The sequence below is a fragment of the Metopolophium dirhodum genome, chromosome 6 (genome assembly GCF_019925205.1).
Source record: "Metopolophium dirhodum isolate CAU chromosome 6, ASM1992520v1, whole genome shotgun sequence".
NCBI lineage: Eukaryota > Metazoa > Arthropoda > Insecta > Hemiptera > Aphididae > Metopolophium > Metopolophium dirhodum.
Genome location: NC_083565.1, coordinates 38,099,507 through 38,115,700, shown reverse-complemented (window position 1 = coordinate 38,115,700; position 16,194 = coordinate 38,099,507). Strand labels below are relative to the sequence as shown.

Sequence of the window (16,194 nt, the reverse complement as noted above, 5' to 3'; positions counted from 1 at the left end):
AAGGGCTGGATTATATGGTAATGGTTCTTTACTTGAATAGACAATAGTACAAAACAAATATATAGTACCCACTTAATTCATTACAGTTTTTAGGTGACTTGATTGGTTGAGGAAATTAAATTTATAATGCTGCAGATACCAGTATTATATTACAATATTAATAAACAAATAGATCTTCATATATTTCAGTAAAGTCCGGTAGTTAAATTGCATAATGATATGCTTATACTGTTTGATATTGCTTATGTAGGTACGTTTATTAAATATAGTTTTTAAATAAGTAATTGATAAACAACAATAATTAATTTAGCAGCATCACACCTGTAGCGAGCTGTGACTTAATATCATATTACCCAATATATAACACTTATTTAGGCAGTGTAAAAGTGTATATATAATCATATATTATAATAGTCCGCGCCGCGTAACATTAATAGTAATAGTAATAGCGTCCGCGCCGCGTGTGTAGTAGTACAGCGAATATCGAGCGCGTGACCCTGGACGGCGTGCGTCAATATATATATGCTTACGTATATAAATAACTCGTATAAAATGACCGTATAGATCTGTATAGTTTTGTGGAATAACACAAACACCACAAATGCGCAACAACAACATATATATGTTCATCCGGCCGTGTGCAAGCGTGTGACAATCCCACGGTAGGCCTAACCGCAAGATGACTGATGTATGGTCATCCAGAATAAGTAGGGACAGGGACAGACCCATCGAGGAGAGCTGATGGACAAGCGTTCATCAGACGAACAAACGACGAGCTTTGGAACAGTCACCAGTAAACTAATGTCACATCTCGCTCGCTTCATTTATTAATTTTGGACTTATAGTAATTTTGTTGTAATCAGTTACAGTTGAATAAGTTAAAATAAATCAAACACATTATACTAAACACTCGAGATTTACATTTATTCCATCATCCTTCAATCCTATTGACTGGGGAACGTTACAATTGGCGCTGTGGACAGGGTATCTCAATAGATACTTAGAGAACAGGAAAAAAATAATTTTTAAAATTTTTTTTCGAATTTTCGAAAATTTTTTGAAATTTTTTCTTCAATCTAAGTCCATTCAAGGAGGCAATTTCTTCATCGAAACACCGTTGGGAGACCGATCACCTACCAACAACTCCGAGAAAGGACCCTGTACAAGTAACAATTACTAGTCAATACGTCGAAGCAATGGAATTGCCAGCGAGAAAGTCAACAATCATACCAGCTGCGTTGTTGTAAGTATCTAGTTAAGTTCCGTTAATTGTTCGTCTCCTATGGTATAGCGTATGACCATAGTATATTATTACAAAAAAAAAAAAGAGTTGTGTTAATTAAGATTGTGGAACAAGAATTTTCGATTTAATTAAAAACATATTATAAAATTGTTCAACCTTTTACTTAAATTAAATAATAATTTAGAATCAAACTGAATTAAATTAAATAGTAGTTCGAATATTTTAAAACAAATAAATAATAGTTTATTAATTTATTGGTTTAATAAATAATTAAATAAAATAAAATTTGCAAACATTTGAATAAATTAAATAAAATTTAATATTAGAATAAAACTTAGAGCAAAATAATAAAATTAAAATAATACTTTAAATTTTAAATTTTACTTTTAATTAAAAACATTTTACAGTCAATTAAATTAAATAAAATAATATTATAATATAATTAATATATTCAAATAAATTTTTTTAAAAATAAACTAAAATAATTATTTAATAATTATTTACTATTTAAATAAAATAATACTTTTATTTTTATTTTTTTAATAAATTTTGCAATCCTTTAAATAAAATAAAGTATTAATATTATATTATTATTAATATAATTAAATAATTTTGAATTAAACTAAAATAAATTTTTAAAAACATTTAAATAAAATAAAAAATATTATTGAAACATTATTGCTATAATTAAATAAATTTTTTAAAATAAAATAAAATAAATTTCAGTCATTTAACTAAAATAAAATAATAATTATTTTTAAATTCAATCATTTTAAATAAATAAATTAATAATAATTTTAAATAAAATAAATAAATAATTATTCAGAATTTTAACTAATAATACGTAAATAAATAATAATCTTCTTTAATAAAAAAAATTTTTATCGCGTAAATAAATAAATTAATAATTATTTTTAAATAAAAATAAGTTATTGAAATAAATATAAAATTGAATTAATTATTTCAGATATTTAAATAAAACTTTTACGATTGATTAATAAATAAATTAAATTATTTAGGTTGAACAAAAATCCAGATTTTACGTAACAATTAATTGAATTAAAACGTGCTTATTATTTATAATAATTTTGAGAATTATTGTTTGATATTTTAATTATTGAAAGGCAGTTAAGTCCTTATTGTTGAATATAGCCACAATCTATTATAAAAAAAAATATAATAAAAAAAATTAGGAATTTATTTTGAAACAATATTTTATTAAGGCTGTGTAGTAAGTCCTTACGTTTTTGTGAATTTATTTGAGAATTTTATTAAGGCTGTGTAGTAAGTCCTTACGTTTTTGTGAATTTATTTGAGAATTTTATTAAGGCTGTGTAGTAAGTCCTTACGTATTGTGAATTATTTTGGAACATTGTTGTCCATATTGGGGGAATTTATTAAGGCCGTGTGGTAAGTCCTTACATTTTGTGAATTTATTTGAGAATTTTATTTAAAGGCCGAGAAGTAAGTCCTTATATTGTTGAATTTATTTAAGACATTGAAGTCTTCGTTGAGATTATTTTATAGGCCGTGTAGTAAGTCCTTTTGTTTATGTGAATTTTTACGACAATTATTGAAGTCGTGTTTTGTTGAATTTTATAGGCCGTGTAGTAAGTCCTTCCGTTTATATTGAATTCTACGACAATAGAAGTCGAGTTATATTGAATTTTGAATTTTTTTACGACAATTGAGGTCGAGTTATATTGAATTTTTACGACAATAGAAGTCGAGTTATATTGAATTTTGAATTTTTACGACAATTGGGGTCGAGTTTTATTGAATTTTATAGGCCAAGTTGTAAGTCCTGATATTTGTGAATTTATTTGAAGACAGTGAGTCTATATTTTGAGATTAATTTTATTAAGGCCGAGATAAGTCCTTAAGTGTTGAGTTGATTATAAAATTGAATTAATTTAATTAATACAATTGGTAGGAGTCACTATTTAAGTATAGATGTCCTTGGGTTGATTAATTAAGTTAGGAAAAAATAGAAAAAAAAAAAAATAAGGGTTTTAATAGTGAATATAATAACGGTGTTATTATTTAATTGTCCATTCGTTAGTTATACGAATTTAATATTTTGTTTAGTATTATTTCATCGCTGCTATTAATTGTATATTTAATTATTATAAACGATTTAATTTATTTTACGCTAGTGTGTCAATTATATTTTGATTAAGTTTAAAAAATTATTATAAATTATTGCTATTATTATAACTAGAATCCTATATTTATTTAATTAAATTATTATGACTATTAATTAATGAGTCAAAAAGAAATTAATGTTAACCTAACTGAAAGCGAAACCGAAAGTGTTCAATTATTAGATCAGGTTAAAGTTTCCGTAAGCACTGAAGTAACAAGTGATAGTGAATTAAATAAGGGAACTGACAAAGAAAACTTAGATACAACAAATAGCGATAATAAGGATTTATTAATCGACTTAAGTACAGACGAAGGGTATCAATATTCTGTAGATTTCGATAGGGAAAAATATTTAACCGCTATCAGGGAAAAGAATTTGTTGAATACAAGCATAAGACCGATATTAGTTAGTGAAACGGAATTACGAAAAATAGGTACCCGGACTCAGAAAGGGATAGTACATACTCAGTTGGAAGAAACTAAACGAGTTAGGAAACCCAAAATGACTAGCAAAATTCCATTAGACAAAGCCACCCTAATGATCCCCACCTGTACTGGTGAGAGGGATGTATACCAGTTCATTAAGGCATGCGACTTAGCATGTTCCGCCGTAGAAAAAGAAGATCTGCCTATATTAACCAAATACATTAACACTAAATTATTTGATCAGGCTTTAACTGCGTGTCGATATAGGGACACTAGTGATTGGGAAGGAATAAAATTAATTTTATTAGACGCATTTGAACCACAACAGTCGACATCATCATTGCAAGTAGCATTAAATTCCGTCCGAATGAGGAATAACGAAGATGTAGGTGCATATGCACGACGCGTAGAACAACTATTTTACAATTTATGCATAGCTAGTACAAAAAATAAGAGTACAGAGCAGGCAACTACCATTCGCGATCAGTTAAAAGAACAGACATTAGTAGTATTTATTAAGGGATTGACACCTAATTTAAAAAACATAGTGAAACCTCAAAAGCCACCCACTTTAGAATTGGCGATACAGGTTGCTAAGGACGAAGAAGTTGAACTTAAATCTGAATCGGAAGCATACCAGTACTACGGAGGTGATAACCCTCGTAGACAAGCTAATAATTCTAATCACAATAATTTCAATAGACAGAATAATTATTCTAACAATAATAATCGTAACCACAATAATAATTATAATCCATCAAATAATAATAATAGACCGAGTACAAGTACATTTAATAGGCCACAATACAACCAAAATCCGAATTATAATAGACCACAATACAATCAGAATCAGAATTTTAATAGACCCCAGTACAATCGGAATCCGAATTTTAATAGACCCGATATAAATCACGGTAGTAGGAATAATCAATACCAGCCTCGAAATAGTAACAATGGTTTTAATAACAATCAAGGTGGTAATTATCGAAGTAATGTCATACAGTGTTATCAGTGTGGAGGTAACCACATTGCGCGGAATTGTAATCAAAATTCGCGTCCATCCAACAACAATTTTACGCGACAACCTACTAACTATAACGCACCGGTAAATCTTATGTGTACATATTGTAAAATTCCTGGACACGACGTCACCAAATGTTTTAGAAAGCAGAATAATGATAGGCGCAATAATAATAATTCGGGAAACTTACCAAGATCGGACGACAGGAGTGGCGCTCGACCGATAAACTTAATAGCCACAGTAGAGGAGGGTTGCCAGGACGATGTTTACACATCAAGTCAGTCATAAACAAAAACCATATTACTTGTCAGTCTGCCAATGTAAAAAAAGAATTCATGGAACTATTAATTGACACTGGGAGCGATGTTAATTTAATTAAATTTAGTACTTTAACTGGAGACACACTAGTGCAGGAAGATAAAAATATATATTTAAAGGGTATTAACGACAAGATCGTGCCAACAGTAGGATTAATAAAAATAACCTTAAGTTTTAATGATGCTAATATAGACACAGAATTTCAAGTAGTACGTGATTCGTTCCCTATACCTAAGGATGGTATTTTGGGACAACAATTTTTAATGGATAATAAGGCAGTAATAGATGTAGCCAACAACACTTTAGTAATAAATAATAAGATAGTTAATAAGATAATTAAGGATAAGTTATGTTTTAAGTTGGAACCAAGAACTGAAACAGTTGTGACCGTGCCAATTGCCGATCCGGCTATGGAGAATAAAGATGTTATAGTTCTTAAACAGGAATTAATTAAAGACGTATACTGTGCCAATGTGGTAGGGACAGTAAGGTCAGGAAAGGTTTTAGTCAGTATATTAAATGTTTCTGAAGTAACTAAAGAAATTAACGAAAATATTATGAATCAAATATTGTATGATACCGCTACGACCTATAGTATACATGCGGTACATACTGAGATTAATGATGACAATCGAGTCAATAGAATTTTGAATTTAATACGAAGTGACCATATGAGTATTGATGAGAGACAATCCATATTTGAAATATGTGAACAATATGCGGAAATATTTCATTTAGAAGGCGATCGATTAACTTTTACAAATGCAGCCGAGCATGTTATAAATTTGAACGTTAACCAACAACCCATTTATCAAAGGCCCTATAGGTTGCCACATTCGCAACAAGCCGAGATTAAACAGCAATTAGATAAGATGCAACAGGATGGAATTATAGAACCATCAAGTTCACCTTGGAATGCCCCTCTGTTACTTGTTAAGAAAAAATTAGATGCCAGTGGGAAAGAAAAGTTTCGTATCGTGATAGACTTTAGAGCTTTAAATCAAGTAACTTTAAATGAATTTCATCCCTTACCTAATATCACGGAAATACTCGATCATTTAGGACAATGCCAATTGTTTAGCGTAATTGACCTTGCTTCAGGTTTTTACCAAATTCCGTTATCACAATCTTCACGAGAGCTTACAGCTTTTTCAGCTAACAATGCACACTACCACTTTAAACGAATGGCGATGGGGATGAAGACTAGCCCCTCCACATTCCAGAGACTTATGGATAATGTAATGTCAGGAATTATTGGGATAAAATGTCTAGTATATCTAGATGACATAATAATCTATGGGAAAAATTTGGATGATCACAACAATAAGTTAATAGATGTGTTTGAACGTTTGCGTGAGCACAACTTAAAGATACAGCCAGATAAATGTGAGTTTGTAAAACGAGAGTGTATATACTTAGGGCATGTTATATCTGAAACAGGAATAAGACCAGATCCGAAGAAAATCCAAGCTGTTCTGGACTTCCCAGAACCTAAGAATGTAAAGCAAATTAAATCTTTTCTAGGATTATCTGGATATTATAGGAAGTTTATTGAAAATTATAGTTCGATAGCTAGGCCTATTACTAATTTGTTAAAGAAGGATGTAAAGTTTAATTGGAGTGAAGAATGTGATAGAGCTTTCGGAAAGTTAAAACATGCATTATGTACTGAACCCGTATTACAATACCCAGATTTTACAAAGGAGTTTATCTTAACAACAGATGCTAGTGGGAAGGCATTAGGAGCCATATTATCACAGGGAGAAATAGGAAAGGATTTGCCCATTGCATATGCTTCAAGGACCTTAAGTCCAAGCGAATTCAACTATTCCACAACAGAGTTAGAATGTTTAGCTATAGTTTATGGAATTAAGCAATTTCGACCTTATCTTTATGGAAGGAAATTTACTATTTTGAGCGATCACAGACCATTAGCGTGGTTATTTAATTTAAAGGACCCTTTATCAAAGTTAGCTAGATGGCGAATACAATTAGAACAATACGATTACGTCATTAAATACAAACCTGGAATTCAGAATGCTAATGTAGATGCTTTGACACGAATGTATACTATACAGGATATAAAGGAAGAAAGCTATAACAATTTCCTTGTAAAATTCGAAGGCACATTGATAACCAATGGTAACGTTAAGGAGGTACATGGAGAATTGTTGGAGTCACCTCCTGAGTATCATATAGTTACTGAAATAGAAAAGTATTATAACTTCAGGTCAGGAACCAACTATGAAATTAAACAGAAATTTGGGGATACCGTTATCTTGAAATCCAACAAACAAGTAGGAGAAGTAACAAAGGTTAAACATGAAGATAGGTATATAATATTCTTAATAACCAAAAGTAAGTCTAGGCAGAACACTACGTATGAAAATCTATATACAGCTTTATTGAATTTAAAGCATTTCAGTGAAAAACATTCTTTAACGAAACTCATAATGAATCAATTAGGTCGAAAGGATGGATTAGAATGGGACAAGGTTAGAGCTATGATTAGATATGTATTTCGAAACACGGGAATAGAAATTTTAGTTTGTTCAAAAATGGAATATACAGAGCAAGAGAAACTGATTATATTTAAACAATTTCACGACTCCGTACTTGGAGGACATGCAGGAATAAACAAAACCATTAGGAAAATTAAACGTCAGTTTAATTGGCCAGGATTAAAGTTAGATGTAAAAAACTATATTATGAATTGTGAGTCCTGCCAAAAGAATAAGGTTACAAATAGGAAAATTAAGCAACCCATGGTAATAACCACCACAAGTTCAAAGCCATTTGAAAAGATATTTTTGGATATAGTAGGACCATTAGTCACTACCGCATCTGGAAATACTTATATTTTAACAATGCAAGATGATTTAACTAAATATTCATTGGGAGTACCATTACCAAACCACACAGCCAATACTGTAGCTGAAGCCTTTGTAGTACATTTCGTTTGTATTCATGGAATACCAGAGACCATATTCACTGACCAAGGGACAGATTTTCTAAGTAAAACATTCGCAGAAGTATGTAAACTTTTAAAGATTAACAAGATAAATACCAGCCCTTATCACCCACAAACTAATGGGGGGTTGGAAAGATCACATAGAACATTAGCTGAGTATCTTAGGCATTATGTAGACAAGGACTTAAGTACTTGGGATCAACTGTTACCTTATGCTTTATTCGTTTATAATTCGACTGAACATTCAGCCACAAATTATCAGCCATATACATTACTGTATGGGAAAGAACTAAATATTCCGGTAAATTTGAAAAGTAACCCCGAACCTAGATAAAACTACGATGATTATCTGTATGATTTAAAACAGAAAATGCAAGAATCTCATAAAATAGCAAGGGAAAGGTTAATAAAGAAAAAGATTAAATCAAAAGCGAATTATGATAAAGCCATTCATAGTGAAGAGTTGCATGTAAAAGATTCAATACTGTTACGAGATAATACCCAAAAGAATAAGTTAACGCCATTATGGAAGGGACCATATGAAATATTAGAGGTGTTAGATACAGAGAATATTGTTATTCAAAGGGGAAGAAGGAAGGTCACGGTACATAGAAATGATGTGAAAAAATATCATGAAAGTTCCAGTTAGAGAATTAAATAAGATAACTAAGATAGATATAGTTGTAAATTATTGAGTGAATAACGTAGGTGATAAGAAAATTATTTTAAATTTTAGGGAAAAGCAGAGGAATTTCCTGTTGGAATTAGAACGGGCTATCGGAAGTGAAACCCACCATTATAGCATATTACGCCCAGATGAATTACCCAAATGTTTAATAAAACATATAAGCACAGCAAATCATAACTTAACTGAGCCATTCTCGAGATCCAAATTAAAGGAATATACTAAGAATATAGCAAAATTTTTATATGATATGACAGAAAATAGGGGATGGTTAGATGAATGTTGTTGTGACACATTGATAGACTTCATAGAATTTATACCTGAACCAGGCGATATGCTGGAATATAAAAGATTAGAAGCTAACGAAATGATTGCTTTATAGATTAATTGGTTTACTGGAGATTCATGGTCAATCAGGGATTCCGGAAGAAGCAAAGAGGGAAACTAAAATATTGTTTAATGAAACTACACCACTAGGAGGGCTCATGGTACAAAGTATAACAAGTATCCAGGATAATGTGAAAGGGTTACCCGAAATCTATGCACACAGATGTAATTTACGATTTATACGTATAAAATGTAATGGAGTGATTGACAATGATAAGGTATACCGACAAGGACAGGTTTCTTTATCTGTGTATGTGGGAAAACATTGTTCAATAAATTTGTTAGGACCAGAAGGAAATGAATCCGAAGGGATAGTTTCCACACAATTCGGTTTAACAGGAGATCAAATATTATTTGAACAAAGATTGCTTAGAGAACCCATACCTCTTCAAGATTTTCAAAATAAAGATAACACAACTAGTGCAACAGAGGTAGAAAGAAAAGCTGAGATAAGATCCTTACCTGATATGTTAGATACAACCACCAAGTTAAGAACCACAGAATATCCAATAACATTATCAACAACCCACCTAGATGCAGATGTAATCACTAATAATTCAGTTAATACAAGTTTACTTGAGGAAACCACCAAGGCCAGTAATCTAAGGGTAATCACCGAAACCAGTGAATCAATAGGAACCAATACTAAAACAAATAATCAAAAAGGAAGGGAATTAGAATTAAAATATATATATGTAATATGTGTCATAATGGGAATAGTTATAATAGCCATAATTATACTAGTGATTAATATAAGTCAACATTATAAGTTAGTGGAAAGAGCCCGATTCAATTATTTAAACTCAGTGATTCTTAAATCTTATACATGTGATGATATAGAGTTAATAGAAACTAAAATGTAATCAAAAAGTAAAGTAGATAATCAATAACGTAATATTGTATAATTAATAAGGTAATAAGATAAGTATATTAAATAATATAATATAAAAGGAATTAAAATAAGTAATTAATAAATTAATTTTAATGTAACGTATAATGAGAGATACGAAGTTCCAATAGTCATTTATTTAAAAGAATTTAGTTAGTATTATTGAACCATTATTATGATATTAAACACTTGTCTGTGAACAGAATCGGAAACAGACCTGTTGGAATGGCAACTATGGTAACAAAATATACAGACCCACCACAAATCACGGGAAGGGAGAATAAGAAGGAATTAATTGCCATGAGAAATTTAGCATTAAGAGTGTTGAATACTGAAGATCATTCAAAGATAACAAAGAGCCTTTGGGAAGCCTTCATGGTTAGATGTATGACGAGGATAATGAACAAAAAATGAGATTGATTGGAAATTGCTGGTTCAATTGTTGATGTGTTAGAATTTAAGTTTGAAACATATTTACTTGACATTTAGTAAACTGTAACAGTGTGACAAACTTAGATTGTAAATTAACATTGGAAAACTAATAAACGTAGTAATAAAGTAATTATGATGATTATGATCAATTTTATTCTTGTATAGGTTGTTCTGCATTCCCATCATCCAAGGACAACTACCGTATTATAATGAAGAATTTAAAAATGAAACAGCTATATTTTTCGAAAATCAAGGTGAATTAAGAATTGTGGGAGCTCAATGGGAACTAGTAACATACATACCGTTAGAGAATTATGATAACAGATATGACGCTTTATTAAATGAAATTAATAATATGACAAACCATTGTAAAGATATATTATCTGAATATGAGATATGTTCAAGGTTCGCACATGTATTAAAAACAATGTTTATGGAAATAGCTTCACAAAGGGAACAAATGTATGAATCTATAGGTAGATATATAAATACCGATGATAAGGAAACGGTAATTAGAAAAAGAAGAGGGTTAATAAATATTGTAGGAACTGCGATGAAAACTTTATTCGGGGTGTGTGATGATGATTGCACCAGAGAAACAAATAAAAATATCGAAAAAATGGAAACTAGTAATGTAAACATGTTGCATATTTTAAAAAGTCAAACTACAGTAGTAAAATCAGTTGTACAAGGAATAGGGAACAGGACCACAGAAATGAATAAGTTATATGTCGAGTTAGGAGAAAAACAGGGGGAAATATACAAAAAATTAAATGAAGCGGCAAATCATACTCATACGTTAGAAACTTTGAAACTTAGCAATAGAATACACAGCATATTCACTGCATTAATTACACAATTTTCTTATGAAACCACCACTATAAGTGCAATAATAACAGCAGCTAGAACAGGGATTCTGCATCCAAGTCTAGTAACTCCAAGAGAATTAGGTAGACAATTAACCCAGATTAAATTAAACTTACCAGTCAATTTGAATTTACCCATGGGGACTAAAGCAAACGAAATATATGAGTTAAGTAAAATAACTAAGATGGCCGTGTATTACAGTGGAAATCAGATAGTGTTCTTAATTAAAATACCATTGATAACAGAACTAGAACTAACATTATTCAAAATTATACCAATTCCACATAGATTTGACTTTAAACATAGTGTAATATTAAAGCCAGAATTTCAGTACGTAGGAATAACTAAGAATAGAAGACAGTTTACAACCTTCACAGAAACACAATTGTTAAGCTGTATAGCTACCGAAATTTTCAATATATGTCCAGAATTCCAACCTATTCAACATGAATCTGTTAGACAACCATGTGAAATTTCATTATTTAAGAATCCTGATGTGTTACCAAGCAACTGCGAAGCAGGAATCATAGTGATAGCAAAGAATATTTATCATAAGTTAAAGTATGCAAATACATGGATTTACACCACTAACAATGATACATTAACCATAACATGTCAAGGGGAACAAGAGCCACATATAGTAAAATTAAGAAATCAGGGTTTAATCAACTTAAGTCAAGAGTGTAGGGCTTATGCTAGTGATATAGTTTTAAACCCCACGCGGGAAGTAAAATCCAAATATTATGTAAACTTTATACCTAAACTAGGGATAGGTAGTTTGAATATTAAAATTCCAAAACTAAACACATTAGCAATTCCTAAATATACCCAAGGTCATGATTTACTAAGATTAGATAACGTTCACGAATTAGCTCATTCCCTGAATGATATACAAACGATGGTAGAAAAAGAAGAAGATAGGCAAGGCGGAGAAGCCGACCAAAATAAGCATTATTTGATATATGTTCTAATAGGATTACTATCATTTTCTTTAATATTAATTCTGTTGATATACGTAATGTACCTATACGCTAGGACTCTAAAAAGGAATAATAATACTATGAGGGTAAGAACAATTAAAGAACCACTTAGTGAGGGTAAGTTCTACAAACAAACAATTTATGAACCAATGAGGAAAAAATTATCATACAACGAGCATGGACCTATAGTAAACCGTAAGTTGTATGAGAGTAAAGAGGAATTACAAGAAACCTCATTTTTGAATACTAATGACAGGAATATAGGTAGCAATAATACTAATGCTAGTAATTTACCAGCAATAATAAGTAATTAAGAAAAAAAAAAATTGAATTAATATAAAATAAATGTAATGTAAATATTATAGTATAAGTAAGTAACTAATTGTTATATTTGTATATAGAGGAAATACCCATAAGTTCGTTATAATGGACTTCGAGTTTACTAACATCCATAAGACGAGTAAGGTCCTTATATCAGGAGCGATATCGAACAGTTTGGACCGTTTTAAGATAAGGAAGCTCGAAGGACGACCATTGTATCTACCGGAAAACGGAGAAGTAAGACCGATGAAGGATCGAGAGGTACTAGTGGCGCAAAAGGCGTTAGCACGGATTTTCAAGACGAAGACAGAACTCAGGGACATCTGTCTAGACCAACTGAATCAGAGTCTTAAGGCACCAGTTAATAGTTTGAATGCGACCTATATAAAAAACTATATACTGCGTGACAATAAGATTAATGTGATAGTAGTGTTTGGAGGTAGTTCCGACAGAGAGATTTTAAAGAGATTAGGAATCAGGTTTCCATTATTAGATATGCGTTGTTACGATAAATATTTAAACCGACAATTTTATTTACAATTAGAGGACGTATCAAACAAAAGAATAATTTTTGAAATAGAAGTAGGATATTATGACAAATCGGGAAGGATATTAAATCTTACCGAGTCACACAATTTAATATGTAAAAAGAAACACAAAATAACTTATGCACATGATCCACGCACAGACGTCATATACACGAAATGTATATTTGACTATGCAGTAAGGAACTACAGATACGAAAATTTGATTAAACATTTCACTTAAATTTACAAATAATACAATTTATAATTATAGGAACCATTAATCTAAAATGGATAGGAACGAACAACTATTGCAGGAAATAAACATAAATATAGCAATTCAAAAGCACACTAATACAGAACTCGGAGAATGGTATAACTTTACGGAATGCTTTGATCATCATATAATTTCAGCTAATAATACAATATAAGTACCTTACGAAAATGGGGAAATTTTAGAGATAATTAAGTGTGTAAAAAGATTCATGACAGATATGGTTGTAGAAAGAGATTTGGCAAATCCAATTTGTTTGGATTTAGCCAGATATATTGATATTGTACCTAGTGCAAAGGATTTATTGTTTTACGAAAGATAGTTAATATAACATAATTTATTATAAAGGAATAAATATATACTGGTCTATGATACCATTGGAGATTTAAAATATTAAATAATTATTTATTGTAATCAAAGATATTTTATGTATAATAACGTAAATTAAATTATTATATTGAAATTGTATAACTATTGTATTATTTTAATCATCATTTTGTCAAATTATCAATTTAATCATATTATTTTAATCATATTACTAACAATAATTTTTATTGTATTAAAATTATATATCATGTTAACTAACAAAAATATAATTGTGTCAATCTAATCAATTGTAATACTCTAATCGAGTAATAAAAAAAAAAAAATAATAATAATGAAATGTGTAACTAATAATTATCATCATGTAAATTGTCATAATAAGACAATGATTAACTATTTTATCTATATACTAAATGTATTGAATGTACTGAATTATGTAAAAACATTGTACACATTATGTATGTAAATTGTATAATCTATGTAAAGTTTAAATTTTAAAGCTTTTTGTAGTTCTACAAATTGTAGCCCTACAAAAACCTTTGAAAGGGCGGTGAGGTGTAGCGAGCTGTGACTTAATATCATATTACCCAATATATAACACTTATTTAGGCAGTGTAAAAGTGTATATATAATCATATATTATAATAGTCCGCGCCGCGTAACATTAATAGTAATAGTAATAGCGTCCGCGCCGCGTGTGTAGTAGTACAGCGAATATCGAGCGCGTGACCCTGGACGGCGTGCGTCAATATATATATGCTTACGTATATAAATAACTCGTATAAAATGACCGTATAGATCTGTATAGTTTTGTGGAATAACACAAACACCACAAATACGCAACAACAACATATATATGTTCATCCGGCCGTGTGCAAGCGTGTGACAATCCCACGGTAGGCCTAACCGCAAGATGACTATGTATGGTCATCCAGAATAAGTAGGGACAGGGACAGACCCATCGAGGAGAGCTGATGGACAAGCGTTCATCAGACGAACAAACGACGAGCTTTGGAACAGTCACCAGTAAACTAATGTCACATCTCGCTCGCTTCATTTATTAATTTTGGACTTATAGTAATTTTGTTGTAATCAGTTACAGTTGAATAAGTTAAAATAAATCAAACACATTATACTAAACACTCGAGATTTACATTTATTCCATCATCCTTCAATCCTATTGACTGGGGAACGTTACACACCGTTATTACTATATACAGGCTTGAATATATGCGTCGGAGGGATAGATTTTTTTGCGCAATACGGTTTAAGAGTCATAGATTTGACGTCAGTTTTCAACTCGATAGGTAGGTAGGACAATTCGGTAGGCATTCGGATTGCATACCTGATGACGTGACCCAGCCGTCGCACATTGTCCGCTATCCGACAAAGTCGGATTGCCTACCGGGAAAACTGAGGTGACTGACCTGCTAGACACTCCAAAAAGACGGCGGCTATATGATTTGCATGGACGCCCGAAATATTTTGAATTTTTTTTACGTAATTTTGCGTTATCTGTGACAGTTATGAACGCTGTCCGCGATTCAACGCAGTCGGATTGCATATCTGATGACGTGACCCAGCAGTCGCACATTGTCCGCTATCCGACGAAGTCGGATAGCCTACCCTTATTACTACGGTGAACGTCATTCTAGTGCTTTTTTATTAGTCTAAAAAATTAACGTACCAAATTTTCCTTTTATGAGTCCTTTTTTAAACATTTGCCCTATAAATGTTTCGATTATAAATAACAGAAAATAAATTTAAATAAAATAAGTCATCCGTACGCCTGTTCCTATTGACTTATTTTATGTTTTAATTTTTGAGCCGTCCAAGTCAGGTGGAGAATGGATATTGGTCCATCCGCATTTAAATAAAAATTATATCTAAAGGTTTTTTGTGACTTTAAGGGTATTTATAGCATACACTTTTGTAGATCACGTATTATTTTTTTTCAGCTTACGAAAAAAGATTTTTTTTGGTTAATTTAATTGTTGCTACTGGTCACATATATTAATAATAATAATAATTAACTATAATTGAAAGAAATATGTCATATACGTTTAATCATTAATTGAAAGTATAAATCTTAAGCTGGAGCAACGTTGTCCGGAAAGATAATGATGGTATTATATTGGAGCTCCATGTCCCCGGCACCCCCACCTCAACATTTTGAAATTCGAAATGGGTCATTCATTTGTGCTTGTTTGTGCTCTTCATCCCGACGTTTGTGCTTTCACCGTTCCCGAGATATCGAACTTTCCATTTGGGGGTGCCGGGGACATGCTCAGCACCCCCACCTCAAAGATTTTAAATTTGAAGTGGACTATTCGTTTGTGCTTCGTTTGTGCTTGTTTGTGCTCTTCATCCCGACGTTTGTGCTTTCA

At 31.1% G+C, this 16,194-nt stretch overlaps 2 protein-coding genes across 2 annotated transcripts; both read left to right on the top strand.

The window, feature by feature from the left end:
- Nucleotides 1-621: 621 nt before the first annotated feature.
- Nucleotides 622-12,748, top strand: LOC132947103 (uncharacterized). Its single transcript, XM_061017303.1, has 2 exons — nucleotides 622-1,243; nucleotides 10,683-12,748. The coding sequence occupies exons 1-2, from the start codon at nucleotides 1,197-1,199 to the stop codon at nucleotides 12,676-12,678; spliced, it is 2,043 nt and encodes a 680-aa protein (XP_060873286.1). The 5' UTR covers nucleotides 622-1,196; the 3' UTR covers nucleotides 12,679-12,748.
- Nucleotides 12,746-14,978, top strand: LOC132947791 (uncharacterized; the record flags this gene model as incomplete). The annotated part of the gene is made up of 1 exon (XM_061018023.1): nucleotides 12,746-14,978. A coding segment is annotated over one exon (708 nt), but the record flags the coding sequence as incomplete, so codon positions are not given.
- Nucleotides 14,979-16,194: the final 1,216 nt, after the last annotated feature.